An 18,576-nucleotide genomic window follows, 5' to 3' on the forward strand; every position below is an offset into this window, starting at 1 on the left:
GGTTATGAGAGAGGGGATTCAAACTCAGGACTTTGTTGCTGCAAGGCAACAGTGCTCCCAACTGAGCCGCTGTCCAACCGTTTTGTTCACAAAATTAATGTTTTATTCACATCTAAGGATGGTCCAGAAAGTTTGGACACACTTTCTAATTGAGTTCAATTAGAAAGTGTGTCCAAACCTTTGGTCTGTACTGTACATACATGACATCATATTCAAGATCAGGTATTTATTCACACCACTATTATTCTGTTGTCATGAATGGCATCACACATAAATAGATTATTTCTGTGTGTTAACAGTATTTCTGCAGAGCAACAAAAGAGTTCGTAGTCAACACACCACTTCCTGCTTCTCATAAGATCCCTGCAGACCACTTCCTGTGGAGGTCAGACATCCAAAACCTCAAATTGATAAACTACAAATTAGTTAAGATTCTGTGCAAAGAAACGGTTCAACCACCAACTAGAGTCAAGTTAAAATCGACCCTAGAATTAAACAAAAACTAATCATTTAAAGACATTTTGGACTTATCATTTTTCATCTGTGTTATGGCTCTTTTAATTTGGCTTACAAAGTTAGTACAGCTAGGACTTTGCTTTATTTGATTTGGTCAGGTGAATTCACAAAATTCCCAATGTACAGATGCAGAACGAAGATATTCATTTAGAACAAATAATCACCATTTTGTAGTTAATTATTTTGGAAAATACTTTTAAAGAAAATGTCTTTTGAAATATTTGAAAATCCTACAAGTGTTTATAACATAAATTAAAACTGCAGTTAATTAAGCAGTAACATAAAAATGATTAGGACGATCATAGCACCCAACACAACAGCCACATAGCATTTCTGTTTGCGTTTCACGAGAATAAAAGAGTTTATCATTAGCAGCACAGCGCATGCTGACATGGTCACGTTGTTGCCTCCTCCCCAGTTTATAAATCTTTCACCCAAAAGGTATTTTGTTAGCTTCTGACTCAGTTTGCAGTTTTGGTCTGCCTTTGGTTTCTTGGTGCTCTGAAGCTTGTAGACCACGCCGCACCACGGGTCGCCCGTCACAACGTCCGTGACCCGAAAAACCTCGTAGGTCGGAATGAGCACCTGTCCCATCTGGTTTACGCTGGAGTAATGCGTGATGTCAGCACCGAAACACGTTTGGATCTCAAAACAGGAGACGTTGCCGTTGACCTCAAATGACTGCTTGCTTGAGATTGCCCAAGTGAATCCCCCAAAGCGGACGTTTGTGTTGACAATATCCTGCTCAAACCGTTTCCAAGTTCTGAGGAAAACGGTTTGGCACGCCGAGTGGTTTGGATGCAGGGCTTGAATGGCATCGGTCAAGTAGAAATACAGAAAATGAAACCTGAAGCGGTCCGTGCTGTACTCGTGTTTTCCCGTTTTCACAGCCGTGTTGAAATCCTGTCGGATGTTGGCCAGTTTTGTGAAAATGTACAAGGACGTGGCGTGATCGTCTTGCAGGTGTTTGTGCACAGGTTTCTTGGCATTTCTCTCGTCTACAGCCCAGGCATAGCTAAAGTTCTTGTTGACATGCCACTCAAACACACCATACAGGTTGATGAGAGACAAGGATTTAGAACGACAGCCATCATACATGTCATCAATGGAATCCGGAGCCATATCCAGGGGTAAGACTGCAGCATTCTGGAATGAGAGATGGTTGATCGTGTGAAACACTTTCAGAAAATTATTGAAAATGTTTTTTTTCTTCAATTGCCTGGAATTTCTTTACTGTGAAAAATATGAGTATTACGGCAACACTAAGACAATAAAATAATCAAATTACAAGAACAGAGTCATAACAGGTACTGCTAGCATCATACTACAAGTACTGCTAGCATAGGGTGACCAGACGTCCTCTTTTTCCCGGACATGTCCTACTTTTCAGACCTAAACAAATGTCCGGGGGGAATTTAAAAATTGTCTGGGATTTTGGTCAACTGCCTCAAATCACATTACATAGCTTACAGTGCATTGTGATCACATTGCCACTCCGTTCCACTACTCCATTCCAGGTTTCTTTGTATGGCAAAGAAATCGGTAGCACATGTGTGTCCGCCGATTCTACCCTCATCCCCCCCCCCCCCCAACAACCCAAATCTGGTCACCCTAATCATAACACTTTTCTTTAGGGATGACACTGCAAAAAAAATTAGTTTTTATATACGTGTAAAAACTATCAATATGTCGTGACAGTTTGGTATCTGATAATATGTGAAAAAATATTTGCTACAGCTGGTTCACCACAACAGAGGTCACCACGAATGCTAAAGCTAGTTAGCATGTCCACCGAAGACAGAGGTAACAGGGAGTTGTTTGTCCTGTCACAGCGTCTGGAGAACAACTGACAGCGCATACATGAGCCAACTCAGCACTACATGGAGAGAGTGGTAACAAATATGTAAAAAAAAAATTGTAAAGTAGTTACATAGTGTAGCTTTAAATTACGAGTACTATGGCATTACGTTCGCCCATCCTGGATTTTTCTCCTTCCTTTACTTTCAGTCTCGGGGTAATCAAAACAATTCCACCAAACAGCCACCAGAGGGAGCTCTAAACTGTTAGTGTAACTTGCATAGGGCAGAACAGACAGTAGTGGAAGAAAACCTGTTGCAGGCTGCAAAAGACTTGAGTCAGGACACCAATAATGTAATGCTGGCCCCTGTAGAAAATGTTACTCCAATTAATGCTGCTTTCTTTGCCTTGGCACATTAAAACTCAACTAAAATACAGTGAAATTTGTAATTTTGACATGATAAAATGTGGAAAGGTTTGAGGATGTCTAAATACTTTTGCAAGCCACTGTAGTAAACTTCTTATCTTTTGGTTTATTTAAGGGAAACAAAATAATCTCACCTCAGCAGGTCTCTGGCGGCAGCACAGGATTAGAAACGGGCCAATATACAACAGGACCAGGACCAGCAATAGTCCACAAAGAGGAACCAGGTTTCTCAGGAGTTTAATCCCACGCGCTGATTTCCACCAAAATGTCATATCTGGTTTAAAGAAATGACCAAGGAATGTTTTTGAAGATCAGCAATTTACTGTTGTCAAGGGAAAACACGGCTTTTTTAAAATTATGTAATCCACCTTTAGCAGCAAAATGGAAACATTTTAGGCTTACCTTTTTACTGCAACTGGCTTCATTATCCATTAAGTACAAAAACAGACAGAGGCTAGGAGGGGAAATGTTTGGGGTTTTTTCTCCACCTAGACATTGCTGCAGGACAGGATTTACAGGTGCAACTACTCAGCCCACACCTTCATTAAACCTGCTGCTCAAAATAGTTTGCATGCTGTGTTTGCACAGAAGTTATTGCTGGATAAGAAACAACTGATCAAGTTCACCTTTCATCTTACTCTTTTTCTTTTTTTTAAAACAAATAAAAATACTTCTTCCTTTAGTTTGCTACGCTGCACCATGTAGAAATTTTTTTTAATCATCATCATTTATATGCATTTATATGTAATAAACACTCCTCTTCCTGTCTGTGTTCGCACGGCTAGAGGGAGATCCTGCAGGCGGTAAAACTAGTGAATCTGGTTAAGCCACCAGCTCTGGCTAAAGCAAACAAAGGTGAGTCATTCAAGCGCAGAAAACAAAGAAACACAAATATAACACACAACATATACAGCTTTCATCACAGCGGTGAACAGCATGTGGTGAGTTATCAAACTTATTTTCCCATTCATTCCACTCTGTATGTGAGCTGCCTGTGGTTAGCTTGAATATTTTGAAAAATCTTTTGACAGATTGATGAAATCCATGGCAGGGTTGGAGCTTTGATAAATAGGCCACTAATTCCCCATTTTACCAGATTTGTTTTTACCATTTACATTACATTGGAAGTAGATCAAGTTATGCCAAAAGAGTTTAGACTTCAGGGCGCCGTCTCAACTTGCTCTGATTATGTTGATGTATTTTCTTTCTTCCCCCAGATAAATGATGCCATCTCTGAAAAGGCAACAGAAGGTGTCTGCATGTGTGATTTTGTTTTTGTTTTTTTTAGAAGGACTGCTTGTAGCTTTTGTCATATATATTTGTCTCAGTTGGAGGGACACTGTTGGAGAGGTAAGTTTTTACCCAATCATACTTTAAACTGCAAATTATCATAAATGTAAAATGACCGATCTGGAATTTAAAGTTCAAGAGCCTGATGCGTGTTTTTAGGATATCACAGAAGCCTTTGTCTGATTGTTTTTTACCATTTTTAAGATGAAAATGTGCAACAGTTCTCCACGTGTGAGCACTCTCAAAAGCATTTTTTTTTTTTTTCCTGTGCTTTTCAGAGTTCTCGACATCTGACCTCTGACCTCGATGACGACAAGTTTGCTGGCTGCAGAACCAAAGTCACGGTTCTGAATGACGAGGCCATGAAACAGAAATGGCTCACCTGCAGCGCAAATTTCAGCGAAGCCTGGAGCAAAGCAGAGCGAAACCTGAAAGAACCAGCAGAACAGTACATGGAGAACAGCCATTCTCTGGCTTTATACATGTTCACTGAGGTGGTGCTGAAACAGGGGAACAAGAACTCTCAACCTGCAGAAAGAACTCCAAAACAAAGGGGCGCTTTCGAACCCATCTCCCTTTATTCCTCTCTAAGTGAGGCGATTCTAATTTTAAGACAAAATCAGGTGATGTGTTTGAGTACAAGCTACAGAACCGAAACCGTGTTGGAGCTCAACATCTCCACTGGTCAGGTTCGATTCAGCACCTTCATTTTAGGCTCTGATGGGTGGGATTTCAATGGAAATGTTTCATGTTTTGAGATACACTCTTGCTTTGGAGCAAACATAACTAAATACTCCGTCCTTAAAGGAAATAGTCAAGTGGCGATTCCTCCGTATGAAGTTTTTACAGTCACTGACGTTCAGAAACAAACCAGTTCATGTAGAATCACTTACAAACTCAGAAGTAATTTGAACTGTGTTTATGACAAAGAGAGCAACCAGTTGCATTCCATATCTGCATTACCTGTGGAGGGATTTTGGCTCATTTTCACCATAATTTGTTTTGTCCTTCTGTGGCTTTTACTGCTCTGTGTTATTGTGAAGGTTTACCGTAGAATCAGCTCAGCCGGCAGAGTTTCAAATTCACATAGCTCTATCCAATCCCATTGCAGCCTGTAATGTTGCTAGTACACAATACCGTTACATATAAATAAAAAGAGAAAATATAAACAATGTTTACCTCATGTATTTTTTTTTTGTAAGCTGCATGATGCAGCATTTTCCTTACCGTCACCCCCAGCTCACAGTACAGTGAGACAGTGTCGTTAATTTTATTAGAGCATCATATTTTGAGTTCTGGGTTGATTTATTCAAACTTTTTGTACAGTGTTAAAGATTTATGATCTACGACACTTAGAAAATAAAATTCTGAGAATTTTATTTCATACACGAGAAGTTGAGATAATAATCATACAAAATATGTTCGTCACATTTTACGCACAAAATTGGCCTTGAGCTGTTACAGGGTTAGGGATTTAGATATTAGATATTACGATATATATATATATATATATATATATATATATATATATATATATATATATTAGATATATGATTTTAGATATTTATTAAGAGTTTCACTGTCCTAACATAAAATAGATAATCTCTGGGGAAAATAATCGATCTCCTCTGCCTCCTGTGTCCTGTGAATTACTCAGCTCGGTCAGAAAGAGCCAATCAGAACCAGCATTAATCAGCTAGCCATGCTATCAGAAAGTTTTGATTTAGTAACTCAGGATTGTATATTTTGACACAACCTGCATTTTGACTTTGAATGAATGTCTCCTTTATCACTTGATATGGCTTCACTGCCTTTGACTTCTTCCTCAGAGTGTCATTTCAGACCATGCCAGTGTTGACCTTGTTTTACTGTGAATAGACACATTTTAATAACTTCACCCAATATTTTTTACGAGGCCTTTTGCTTTCAATCTGTGGTGTATGCAGACATTTTGCACCGAAACATGTTCAACCACAAACTCCTTTCCTGACAACTTGTCTGATTCCATGTTTGCCCTCTAATACTGACTGCAGATGTGCATTTCAAATATAAAAATGCTTCCATAGTGTTATGTAAGGGATGCATGACAAATAAAGTCAACAATAACACAGTGACAATAGCTAATAAAGTTTATTCATCCGTTTAAGAAAACTGTTAAACAATAATTACAACAAAGAACCAAATAAACCTCAAAGGGCAGTAAAAATATACCAAGTACAATACAATGTTCCAAGTGGAAGAACAAAGAGCAACTTTCAGCAGCTAAACAGGAATGGCTCTTCTGGGGTCTGTTTCATGAAGCTGGATCGACTTGAAGTGCACCTGGATGTCCAAGCAGACTCTGAGATGCGCTTCACCTCAGACGTGTTCGAAGTTCATGAGACAGATTCCAGACAGCAGAAGACAGCAAAACAGCTTGTCTGAAGGCAAACCGAATCGGGAGGTAAAGAGGAATGAAATGGATTACAGCAATCACTAAAATCAAATAACGGCAAAGTTTACTATTTAAAAAGAAAAAGGAGACGGGTAAACGTCAAAGCGGCCACGCCACTAAAATGCAAAGCATCCATTTGCTTTACAACTTAGGAAATAATACGCCCCCTTGTGGGGGGTTCATTAGAAGCAACTGGACAGCAAAGAAAAAAAAGTGCAGCACTACAAAGAATCTCGATTATTTAAATGAAAAGAATTGAACTGACCTAAGATCAGAACAGCAACTTCATTGATAAAAACACATTAAGCCCGACTTTAATTCACGTCTGTGAAAGCTTCACAAACCTTCATCACACACACACACACACACACACACGCACACACACACACACAGATTTACCTTGTCCATTTTCAGTCCATCAGCACATTCATGGCACATCAGTAATAAAACCCAGAGCAGGCTCAACACAAGAAATATACAATATTAATCATTAACAGCCGTATTTACAAGAGCTATTGGGTTACTCTTTTAAACAGAGCAGAGATTAACGTTCCACATACACTTTGCATTATTTTAATAGCCCATGGTGGGTCAAACATGTCCCTGGATCAATGTTTCCTGACAAGAGAGGTGGTTGATACCAGACTAGTAAGCATCTATAATCTATACAAAATAGATCTAAACAGACGGCCAATGACTGGTATGTTGATTTGTTTATCCTTAAAAGGCAACAACAAAAGCTACGGTTACAAATAAATAGCTACAGTTTCATCTAATTTTTTTTTCTCTCTCCATCTAAATGAAAATCTATACAAATTATCGACGAAATTCTATGGTAAGACCACTGAATATCTTCTCTTCAAAGTTACTGTGCCGTATGAGCGGATGTTTGGTCCACTGAACCCACAACACCGGTAATAAACACATTCCTTCATTGTCAATCGAGGTGTCAAAGACTGGAAAGTGCAGGATGCATCTGAGTAACGTCAGCGATCAAATCTTTCGTGCTTAAGCAGAACTGGACTTCTCTCGTTTCGAAGATGTTTCGTCGCTCATTCAGAGGGGCTTCTTCAATTCTGAACATGGTTGGAATTGTTTACGGATCAGAGAATCACACTAACCGGACAATTGAAGGCAACGGGGCCGTTAAGACACGTGTTTTGGTCACACGTCCCACGGTGTGAACTGGGACAAGAAGCGACAGAAGAAGTCCAGTTGCCTTCTACTCAAGCACTTAGGATCGTCATGACCTGGATGACTGAGAAATCTACCCCAGCGCCAGTGATTGAATGAAAAACACAGCAAGTTAGCCCTGTCGCTTGAGAATCTGGTGGTATAGTTTGATATGTCCGAGTTACACCAGTCTGCATCTTCTTGCAGTGGCAATACTTGAAGTTTGTTGGAACGGTCTTACTTAAAATACCAGAAGAAAACTGAATGAGGGTCTATTTGTAAAAAAAAATAAAAATAAAAAAAATTAAAATTAAAACAAAAAAGCAAGACCTTAAAAGAATAATTTGTAATATAAGGTTGAACTGCAAATGATTACCAGACTACAGTGTAGGGAATGTAATGCAAAAACTCTGGTGACTTCAGACAGACTCCTCATACACATGAATGTCTTTACAATTCAGGACTTGTTTACCCAAAACTTTTTACCTCATTGAAATTAGGACACAAGGAACAACTTCAGTGATTTTTAAAAACAAGAATGGCACAACTGTGGATTTATAAAGCTAAAATATAGACATACAGCCATGCTGATGCGTAACCATTGACAGAATGGGGTTAACTTCTCCGCTGGCTGATGTTGTAGGAAAATTGTTGCCTAAAAACAAAGTGTTTCAATGTAAAGGTGAAATGAGAGCAAACTCAAAAGGTAAACCTTTGTAAGAAAAATTGAAGATGGTAGAAGTGACAAACCAAAACCCAAGTGATCTCATAGGGAAAGTTTTCAGTCTGAACAGTAAAAAATCATATCCGATAATGTAGAAATAATGCCAAATTTCTGGTCTCATAATCAAGGTTTATAGACCGAGTGGAGACTTGTCCATTTACTTGCTGGTGAAATGTGCCGACACTGCATTTTTTAGCATGACATAATGGTACTTTCCACTTCAGACAATAGGATTCTAACCATGTACTTAAACAAAATTAATCCATGGTTAGAGCCAAAAATGAAAGGCATCCATGCCACAGAGTCTTTGTAAGTCATCAGAGTTGTACATGTAATAAAAAGTAATGAAATTTTGGATTTCTGTAGCTGAACTAATAATAAAATTTGGATGTACACGCAGGTAGGTGATGATAAAATTGTAGCATGCAGAGGCACTGAGTTCAAAGAGTTCATAGGCCTACAGTAAATACTCTGTACATGCTTACATTTCAGTCGAAATCTGATTTTCTACTGTACAAAATTACATCAGACTTCCAATGGAAGCATTTTTTTTTTCTTCATGAGTTACATTACTTATACCGTAACAATCCATTCATACACAGTATAATCACACATCATATATTTTGTATACAAGTTGTGAACATTCCATGCAGCATTATAAAACCCCTTCTTTGAATAATATTGTTTGGAAAACAAAGAGTATATTGATCGATGTACTAAAATCTACTGGTTCTTTGACAGATGACCATCAATACACAGATAAAATAAATGACTGGTGTCTGCAAATGATGCTTTCGTTTCATCTAGAAGCTCTGCTTTTCTTTTACCAATCTGGGCTGGCAAGTTCAATCTTCACACACTGTGCGCCTAATGAAGCACATACACAAGTCAGCTTGACACATGTGCCCGTCTTTTCAAATTTAGCACCGACTTTTCATCACCTTCACGGAGCGCGAGGGTCAGTCGGTGACTAAAAGCTGTCCTAAAATGGCGTTTTGTTCCCCCAACACGTGACGAAAGTGATTTTACTGATTGGATTTTCCTGAATCACATTCATATCACATGACATATCCATCGTTAGTTTCAGGCAACATTTGACTTTGAAAATGCAATCAATGTACTTCTGCTGATACCGACCTCTTAATCGTCTTCGGATACAGAGGATGAACAAATTAAATTTTGCAAGCATCAAACCGCCTACTTCATACTGCAGCTGCAGACATAGTGATGGTTTCATTTAAAAGGTCTAAGATGTGTAAACATTCCCAGGTTTATGTATGCTGTTTTTTTTTTTTACATATATTTTTGTATTATAACATCTCCGGAAGTATAAAATGGTTTGGCAAATACGTGGGGAGAGTTACGTACAACAACGTCCCTGCCTTTGGAGTGCGAACCGGGTAGAGTTTGGGGAGACCTGAGGTACATTCTCTTCATGATTGTACAGAATTTGCTTTTTTTTTTTAGTTTAGAGAGGAAACGACGAGTACAGAACGACCCACATGCCAGGCCGACTAGCTACAGAAACACTTCAACGGATCTACCGTCAATGTACTTGATTGCCTCTCCGGCGTTCTGTTCTACTTCTACTGTGCTGTTCCAGTTTGAATCATCAAGTCGATCATTATCATGCTATCAACTATGCAGATTATTAACGGGTAAGATTACTCTGAACACTATCGAAGCTGAATCTCCACTGGCTCTGTGATGTCAAGGCAACTACTTCAAAATGCAATAATTCGTGGCCAGATAGTCTGATTGAAGAAAACGTAACTACGGAAACAATGAAAAGGATTTATTTACAAAAAGAACTGCCACTCAACAAAAATAATCTTTGCTTTCGATAAACATTAGATGCATTAATTAGAAAAGATCTGACATCTGGCTCGCTTGACTTTACGCTCGGCCACACCAAAGTGACCGGGCCTACAGCTGCCTGGATGGCATCAATGACGCTAGTGAAGACCTATAGAGGGATTGGTATATGGTAACGATTATGGTCTATCGTTGGATATGGCTAAACAAGTTGAAAGTCAGGGCTCTGGTGCTTGGAGGCAAGGGTACCCTCATTGGGCTCATAAGACAACGGGTAAAGAAGAAGAAGTATACAACGGAGGCTGTTCTACTGCTCGCCCATTTCAGCAGGGTCGCAGTCGGAAGGCGATGTGGATGACTGGAGATGGTTGGAAACGGGTAACTGGTTCAGGATAGAGTCCTCTGCGGCTTCGCTGGGGACGGGCTCAGGTAGGGTCAGTGTTTCGGGGGCGGACTTTTTACGTGGTCGGTCTTTGGGGACAGAGAGGGATTCGGGCGCATCCGTGCACATCGGGGTTGACGGGGCACTGGCAGGGCCGGTTAGGGCGCAGGAGGACAAGGGGGTCTCGCTTATGGAGATTGATGGGGGAAACACCCCAATCTTCTGGTTGGTGGCCTCCTGGATGGTACGCTCAAACTCTCTCACCTCATCCATTGTCATGTCTGGAAAGAGATTTTATAAGAGACATTACACAGGTTAGTGTTTTTGTGTGTCCATGTGTTGGCATTGTCTTGGCATGTGGATCTTACTACAAATGATCTATTTTGTTCAATGTTTTGGATGGAGAAGCCATCCAAACATTGGCCAAACAAAAAGCCGTGGGATCAGGAGTCAAATCCATCTCACCTTACAGACGATTCAAAGTTACTTAAAATTATTTCTATCATCCACTTGTAACCAAATATATGGACATATGGCTATAATAAATAATATACATCAGTAGAAAGCTAGTCAGAGCCATTTTGGTTTGATAAGCCAAAAGAGGGATTCAAAAAAGTGATTTAATCAATGCAATGTTTTTTTCCCTAATGTTTTAATTATATCTTGTCAGCTGGTGATGGCCTCACTAAGCAGGATGTTGTTTTTAAAAGCAAGATTGCAAATTCAAGCATACATCACTGTGCAAACAGAATTGAAAACTAGTGCAGTTACCAAGCCTTACATTTACTGAGAAGCATTTTACTATTTTATCAGTAAACTTTAATTGAAGGGTCCTTTGGAGACTCAGAAGCCTGCTTGCTACTTCAGCATGACTTCTTTAGGAGAGGAGTGCCCTCTGGTGTTTGCAAATACAAACTGCAGGCTGCAAAGTGAGTGTTTAAATGAGCTTAAGGTGAACAGTTCCAGTCTGAATGAACTGTATGAATTTATAGGTAAATTTCTGAATAGGTAAATGTGTTTAGTCTTTCTTCCCCCTTTAGAGGAAATATTTGTCTAAAATTGAAATCAGGAACTGAAAATAATTGTTAACTAAACAAAAGAAAAACAAAACACTGCTTAAAAACCAAAGGATAGGTTTGCTATTTATGTATTATTATATTATCATGATGTTTCTATTTTATTCAACTAATTGCTAGTTTTTAAAAAAATGCCTGTCAAATGTTCCTTCTTTTTTAGCTCCAAATGTAATGCCTTCTTAAGCTTTTACCACCGAAAAATATGAGACAGAGAAGGGAAAAATGGAGCATAAAGAAAAAAAAGGCACATACACTTGCTTTGTCATGGATCTCTATGTCATCCAGGGAAGATGGGTTTGTTGTGGAATGCTCTTGCTGCTCATTGCAAACTTTAATGTTGGTTTTCTCATGCATTTTTCTCTCGTAATTCCGAACGTCATCCAAAGTCATATCTGCAAAAGGTGAGGGAAGTAGGGATGCAATGAAGGTCAAAACGTTGGTACTGTTCCATCATGGCTTTCCAGCTCACAGGCGGTTAAGAGAAGGGAAGGATTCGCTGGCACCGATAAGCTGCGGCGAGGTTAGCGATGTAGCGGGTAATGTGTTAGCTGCCCAGGACCCAAAGAGAGTGAAGGACAAGTCCAAGCCAAGAGGGAGCAAGACAGGAGGAGGAAGAGGAGGAGGGGGGAGAGATGGAGACGCTTTGGGGTTGATTCAAGATTAAGGGATAAGCAAGAAGAGGTGGAATCATTGGAAAGAAAAATTAAAAAGGTTAAAAAAAAATCCACAGGGAAAAAAAAAAGGAAAGTAATTTAAGGAAAAAACACTTTAGGAGCATTAAGAAGCATCCAGGTTTCAGAGAAGAGGGAGTACTGAGGTTAGTGGTTTGTGTAGAGAGGACTGGTGAATCTTTCTGGGTAAAGATAACAGTCTTATTTTGTATTTGGGTGTAAGTGTGTGTGTGTGTGTGTGTGTGTGTGCGTTTGTTTGTAATATCTTGTGGGGACCATTTTCCTGACATATACTGCGTTGTGGGGGGGACACTGCTCCTTGTGGGGACCGAAGCCTGGTCCCTACAAGGGGAAACGCTGTTTCTGGGTCAAGGGTTAGATTTAGGACTAAGCTGTGAATTGAGGTTTGGTTAGGGTTAGGTATGTAATGGATAGGGTTAGGATAAGGGTAAGGTTTAGGCTGTAGAAATGAATGGAAGTCAATGGAAAGTCCCCACAAAGATAGCTGCGCAAACGTGTGTGTGTGTGCGTGCGTGTGTGTGTGTGTGTGCCCCACAGCTATGAGGGAAAAACAAAAGCTGAAGAGCTGAGAAGGAGTAAATGTGCTGCAGCCACTTGAGAGGCCCACACAAGGTTATGCAGCTGAGGAAACGGACAGAGCCAACACCAACTGCACCAGTTTCAGCTTTTCAATGACGCCCTCATGTAACCGTAAGACAAATTATTTAGAAGCTTCCTCGAAAACAGAAAATATAAGATCCAATGCTCATTTTACAGATGTTTTATCAAATCAGACTGGTTTGAATTTCTCTCCCAAAACATGAAAGAATCTTGTTTGTTCTTTATTATTATGTAACTGAAGCAAGCTGATGGTGGTAGCCATGTTTGGTTCTGGTGGGTTAGTAGTGACCGGAGGATCCATGCTGTCCGTACAAAAGCTTATTAAATGCAGGTGGCATCAATGATGCATCGCCAATTACAATAATCTAATTTTAAAAAATGCTGAGAAATACAAAACAGGTTAAAAAAAATTTAATCCTTGTGGCTGTACCTATCCACTCGTCAACCCAAGCAAATGCCTGCCTGTGTCCCAGCAGCAGCACGTCTCTGACCACCTAAGACACAAAACAGAGATATGGTCAAACTGCTTTTATGCAAGTAAAGCAACATTTTAATCCTTTTTGTGTTCACATGATTTGTTGTTTTATTGGAACAAAGTTTCAGGGTTACCCTTACAATCAGCTATTTTTACTGTAACTAAGCATAACAATGCCACATCAGAGATCTGAAGTTCATCAAAAAGAAAAATATTGTAAAAAGTAACATTTAAGGTTTTCTACACCGAGCAGACGCAGCAGAGAATAATGGAAAAGTTGCTGTGGGGAACATTTTTGTTTTCTTAAATATTCAACTTGTGGTTTAACTTTCTATTTGAAATTTCTATTCCGAGTAAGCTAATATTTTTGTGAAAACAGACTGACGTTTTGCTTGTTTTTAAACATAAATCTAAACAGGCCGTGTTTCCCTGTAGTTAAAGAAGTCGCTACAGCTAAAGTAAAACAGAAAAAAACTACTTTATTTGATAGATGTGATCTTATGTATCAGCATAATTATCAGAAAAGAATAACTTTTTCTGCCAGTTTTGTGTGGACGTGATCAACCACAACCTTACTGAGCAACATGCTAACGTGCTAGCGCTAGCCTAGCACGTTAGCAAACAGCTTCGTATGAAAACAGGAGGGTATAAGTTTATCTGAATGTTGTTGTACATTGTTGAACATTATTAGAGCTTTTCTAACTTGTTATGCGTTACAGCAGGTTTATAAATCTTGCCAAAACATTTTTTTGGAACTAAATATTAAACTCCAGGATCCTGTATCTATAGCTACTTTAATGCAACTCAATCAGTAGAGATTCGATTAGTGAGTTACAATGGAGGCATTTTACTCTCATGGATCCTGGACATGTCTTTTCTTCTGTCCAGTTATCTCTGGTTAACTTTAGCTGATCATTTAAATAGGATAACATTGAGCCAAGTTATGTTTTTCAGGTTAAGTTGTATTTCTTTAATTTTTTATTTGAACTTTTTGGGGTTTTCAATTTTTTTTAAATTGAAAAATAAAATAAAAAAAAGTTAAAATTTTTTACATTTAAAAATGTATTTATTTTTTTTAAGGAGTCATAGACTATGACTCCAATTCATAAATAATTTTCTGAAAGACACTTTTATATTTTTTTTGTTTTCATTTCAAGATAAATTTATATTTCAATACATATTTCAATTGTATTATTTCTTTTACTACGCTCGGCTCCTACAAATCTCCCAAATTTGCATATGGGGTGGGACAACAACAATCTTAATAACTTTTATAAAGAGGCATTGATTTGCTTAGAGTTAATGTTATACATTAAATTCATAATCATAAATGAATCTGAATTAATCTTAGAAGCAGAAACTTGATGTTGGAGGAAGTTCTCTAGAAAACTGTTTGAATTAACAACTTACAAAAAAAAGAAAAATTATAATAATAAAACACCCTGACCGAGTTCTTAAAAAGATGTGATTTGCAGGGAAAGAGCTGATAGATTAATAATAGAAATTTGTGTGTTGGTTTGTTATTGTTTTACTGCCTATCTCTCCTCACCCCACTGTTGACCTCTCACCTTGTGCACAAACTGCTCCACTCGTGTCTGCAGGCCCCACACCTCAAACTTGACTGTGACCAGCTTGTAGGAGCACATGATGGGCTCCTGTGAGTCCCTCCAGCCTTCCTGCAGTATGCCTCGCTTTGTCTTTTCCGACTGGAAATATCGCAAATCCTGGAGGTTGGAGAGGCAACATTTTCTGTTTTATGCAACAGCTCAAGCAAAAATAGACGCGCGACTTAATCCTGGAAAGTAAATAGTGACATGTAAATAACAGCCTCAAGGTGAAAAAAAAATGCTAAGCGAGGATAGTGACATGGCAAAAAACACAAAACCGTACCAAGTATTTTTGTCCAGTTTCTAGTACAAACGAATTGAGACAAAACTAACCTAAAAGTAACTTATCAGCAAGATATAGAAGTTGGTTTTAAGTAAATAATTCCTTGATATTGATGAAGAAGTTCTAGTTTCAATGGCAGATTGCTTCACTTACAACACGGGGAAATTGTCATGTTATGAGTCAAATAATCTGCCAATTGAAATAGTACTTTTTCACCAACATTAAGGAAATATTTACTTAAAACAAGCTCTTATCTTGCTGAAAAGATACTTGTGAGGTAGTTCTGTCTTATTTCAAGTCTACTAAGATATATATATATATATATATTTTTTTTAAAGTTTTTATTGGCTCTAGTGGCCTTTATTTGATAGTTAATTGACAGGAAAGTGGGTAAGGAGAGAAGGGGGAAGACATGCGGCAAAGGTCAACAGGCCGGGAATCGAACCTGCGACGGCCGCGTCGAGGACTAAAGCCTCCTTATGTGGGTTGTGCTTAACCCGTGCGCCACCACAGCACATCCCCTACTAAGATATTTGCACTAGAAATTAGCCTAAAATACTAGGCAAGATTTGGTGGGTTTTTTTCAGTGTAAAGTTGAGTTTGTCTAATTTAAACCTTTAAAATGATTGTTTAACTACGAGAAGGGTTTTCTCCTGACTATAACGACATTAATCCATACAAAACACCATTTCGTACTACTGATTCTGATTCCATCTCTGTATTCGTAAGGCTCTACACACACTCCCACACACACGCTCACCTCGGACTCTTTGTAGTAGCGCTCAGGGATTTCATCGTAGGCGATGTCGACGAAGCAAACCTCCCTCTCCTGGTCCTTCAGCTCGATGTCAAAGATCTGAAAACAACAAAAAATGTTGTGTTTTTTTTGTTGTTGTTGTTGTTGTTTGATGCTAAATTCAACATTTATTTTCCAGTCGGACTCGCCTCTCATCATAAAAACGGTCGAATCAAACACTGGAGCAAATTCTCAGTGTTACGCCGACTCTCAGAAACACATAGCATGTGTTTCTGGCCCACTAGGGGTCGCTCTAAGCTCACCTCTTCAGCTGCTTATTGCACTAAATAACACAGCGCTGACTTCAGTTACTGTCATGTGTTTAGTCAGCTGATGCCACAAAAGGTGAAAGCTTTCTGTTTTGTGTAGAGGTTCGACTGAAAAGAGAGGAAAATAGGTTGTTGTGTAATATTTACCTACTTCCATTTTAGTAGATTAATTTTTTTTAAGTGTTGTTTTGAACATGTTTAATTACCCAAATTTAAATTACAGCATAATATTTCGTGTCACAAGCTTTAAAGTTAAACATTAAAGTTAAACATGCTTCTACAATTATCAAAGGGCTCAAAATAATTGTTCTACATACAAGTAGGTAAAACCTTACTTTCTAATTTTAGCATTTTGAATAAGATCTGGAGGGGGGGGAGATGCATGAAAGAGATTTAGGGAAAACAAACATAAATGAGATATGAAACAGTCTTTTTAGTCTGTCTTATTCAAACTGTATTTTGTTTGCCTAGAACATCCACTTCATTTGAGATGTGAATACGAAACTCCGATGCGGTTCGGCTACCAGAGAAACAAGCAAAATCCTCCAACTTCTCAAATGTCACGCCACTCCATTTTTAATTAGCATTTTGTGAAGAATGTCTTCTTCACAGGTTTTCACGTGGTTTCCTTCATTGAATTTTTTCCCCACTCGATTCTCATCTCTCTCTGCTCTGGCTGGGCGTTCTCCCATTGAGCTCAATTTCTCCAGTAGACGTCCATTTTCCGCCTGCCTGTAGTTTTAGCAACGTTAGCTGAGGAAGTGAACGAAGCCGTTCTGTCCTTGTCAACCGAGGTTCCAAACGTTGAATTGACGTTAGCGGCCGCCTCGCTCGCAGGCAACGTCCAGTAAGGTTTCATAGCGCCAAGCTAGCGCATTACATCCATCGCAGGCAAACTTTAGCGATAAAATGTACAACTTCAACAGAAGTTGTACAGAAGTTGTACGCCTTCTGGAAGTAATCGTTTCTCCAAGGATCCAGACACTCTGTACGAAGCGAAGTGTAGCACAATGGACCAGTTTTTACCAGGCTATTAGCAACTAAACCATCGTAAAGAAATGGTGATTCACATGCTACAGTCCTGTGGCTATTGAAAGCAAATTCTTCTATTAAAAAGTTCAACATAAATTAATCCGTTCCTACCCAAACATGCATGACTTTTCATAGATGCAACAGTCTCTGCTTTTCTGCTTTCGCTCCCATCAACAAATGAGCCAGAAGGACAGAATGAATAAGACTTAGTTATTGTCCAGACTCTCGTTCTTGGCAATATAATTCATGTCTTTGTTTACGTAGCGGCTCATTTACCCAAACAACATCAAACAAAAAGAACGGCGACTGCATTATTAACATTACAGAATCACCGGGTGGCTCAGTGACGGTAAACAACATGGATTCCTGCGTCTCGGCTCACATTCACTAAGATCTGAATCAGCCCGGCCTCCCCAATTGAATGCATTTTTCTTCTTCTCTCTGCTTTTCTTCTATTATTTTCTCTGGGTTTTTTTTATCTGGAAATCGCATCGGCCCAAGGCAGCTTCTGGTTTCAGAATTTGATTTCGACAGCTTTTGATCCGTCACTCTGTCACGTCAAAGAGGAAAAAACACGTCGATCTAAGACATCTCGACAGATTTGAAGCTCCGCGTCGGTTTCTGTCCCCTCCGGCGTGGCGTCGTCATGTGAGCTACTCAGACACGTTAACGGGACGCCCGCCAAACCCCGGACTGTTGAAATAACTCACGAGGAGGACTTTGCACTTTAAGCTGATTTGTTTGCTACACGGCGGCCTTTCATTCCTCGGCGTCCAGACGCTGGCAACCCTCTGCTGATGACTAATGCCCCTCCGAACCGGCGCGCACAGAGCGAGCGGTTCAACAGCACCAAATTAAATTAACTTTCCAACAAGTGGAGCAGTACCTGGCCAACTCAAAGCTTCATGTGTACTGGGCATTTTAATAAGGTGGCCTGCAAATCATCACTGCAGCCTGGGAGAATTTCCCTCCTGCAGCAATGCGGAGGTCCGTCTAATACGCCGTTTCCATCTGCTGCCTCGCTTCGTTTTATTGCACGCTTTTTCTGCAGGAAGGGAACAGAGAACAGGCAAAACGCGCTGTTTTAAGATGAAAGTATTGAGCGCGAGGGGAGCTCGGTTAATTAACCGACTGGGTCCAGATGCTGATGTCGGATGCAGTGGAAGTTTGAGTCGAGGCACAGAGATA

General features: G+C 39.4%; 3 protein-coding genes across 12 annotated transcripts in view; 1 reads left to right on the plus strand and 2 right to left on the minus strand.

Annotated features, from left to right (window-relative positions):
* Positions 1-5,199, plus strand: part of LOC122829353 (ecto-ADP-ribosyltransferase 4-like) — a 74,293-nt gene extending 69,094 nt beyond the window's left edge. For 2 of the 4 annotated variants that reach the window (XM_044113835.1, XM_044113837.1), the window contains exons 3-5: positions 3,526-3,681; positions 3,958-4,090; positions 4,309-5,181. In XM_044113835.1, coding sequence (XP_043969770.1) covers positions 3,962-4,090; positions 4,309-5,148 — 969 coding nt within the window. In that variant the 5' untranslated portion in view covers positions 3,526-3,681; positions 3,958-3,961 and the 3' untranslated portion in view covers positions 5,149-5,181. Of the gene's footprint in view, positions 1-3,516; positions 3,682-3,957; positions 4,091-4,308 lie in introns of those variants that run through there. The other 2 variants (XM_044113836.1, XM_044113838.1) reach the window with 2 other exon arrangements.
* Positions 50-3,595, minus strand: LOC122829351 (ecto-ADP-ribosyltransferase 4-like). 5 transcript variants are annotated; one of them, XM_044113830.1, is made up of 3 exons: positions 3,143-3,193; positions 2,875-3,014; positions 51-1,662 (listed from the first exon to the last, which is right to left on the minus strand). In XM_044113830.1, exons 2-3 carry the CDS (start codon positions 3,010-3,012, stop codon positions 781-783), a joined length of 1,020 nt encoding a protein of 339 aa, XP_043969765.1. In that variant the 5' UTR covers positions 3,013-3,014; positions 3,143-3,193; the 3' UTR covers positions 51-780. The 5 variants fall into 5 exon arrangements, with proteins under 5 accessions (XP_043969768.1, XP_043969764.1, XP_043969767.1 ...); XM_044113833.1 differs by lacking the exons at positions 2,875-3,014; positions 3,143-3,193 and adding an exon at positions 3,522-3,595 and having other exon boundaries at positions 50-1,646; XM_044113829.1 differs by lacking the exon at positions 3,143-3,193 and having other exon boundaries at positions 50-1,662; positions 2,875-3,108.
* Positions 5,200-6,141: 942 nt separating the features above from the next.
* LOC122829350 (cytoplasmic phosphatidylinositol transfer protein 1-like) overlaps positions 6,142-18,576 on the minus strand; it is a 79,238-nt gene continuing 66,803 nt past the window's right edge. For 2 of the 3 annotated variants that reach the window (XM_044113825.1, XM_044113826.1), the window contains exons 6-9: positions 16,052-16,147; positions 14,970-15,125; positions 13,357-13,420; positions 6,142-10,839 (exon numbers count right to left, since the gene is read on the minus strand). In XM_044113825.1, the coding sequence (XP_043969760.1) occupies positions 10,484-10,839; positions 13,357-13,420; positions 14,970-15,125; positions 16,052-16,147 (672 nt within the window). In that variant the 3' untranslated portion in view covers positions 6,142-10,483. Of the gene's footprint in view, positions 10,840-11,886; positions 12,027-13,356; positions 13,421-14,969; positions 15,126-16,051; positions 16,148-18,576 lie in introns of all 3 variants that reach the window. The other variant, XM_044113828.1, reaches the window with a different exon arrangement.

The sequence above is a fragment of the Gambusia affinis genome, linkage group LG04, assembly GCF_019740435.1.
Source record: "Gambusia affinis linkage group LG04, SWU_Gaff_1.0, whole genome shotgun sequence".
NCBI lineage: Eukaryota > Metazoa > Chordata > Actinopteri > Cyprinodontiformes > Poeciliidae > Gambusia > Gambusia affinis.

Coding starts and splice junctions, on each gene's coding strand:
- LOC122829351 (XM_044113829.1), bottom strand. CDS start 3,012: ATGACATTTTGGTGGAAATCAGCGCGTGGGATTAAACTCCTGAGAAAC. Junction 1,663..2,874: donor GCCGCCAGAGACCTGCTGAG/GTGAGATTATTT, acceptor CTCTCATTCCAG/AATGCTGCAGTCTTACCCCT.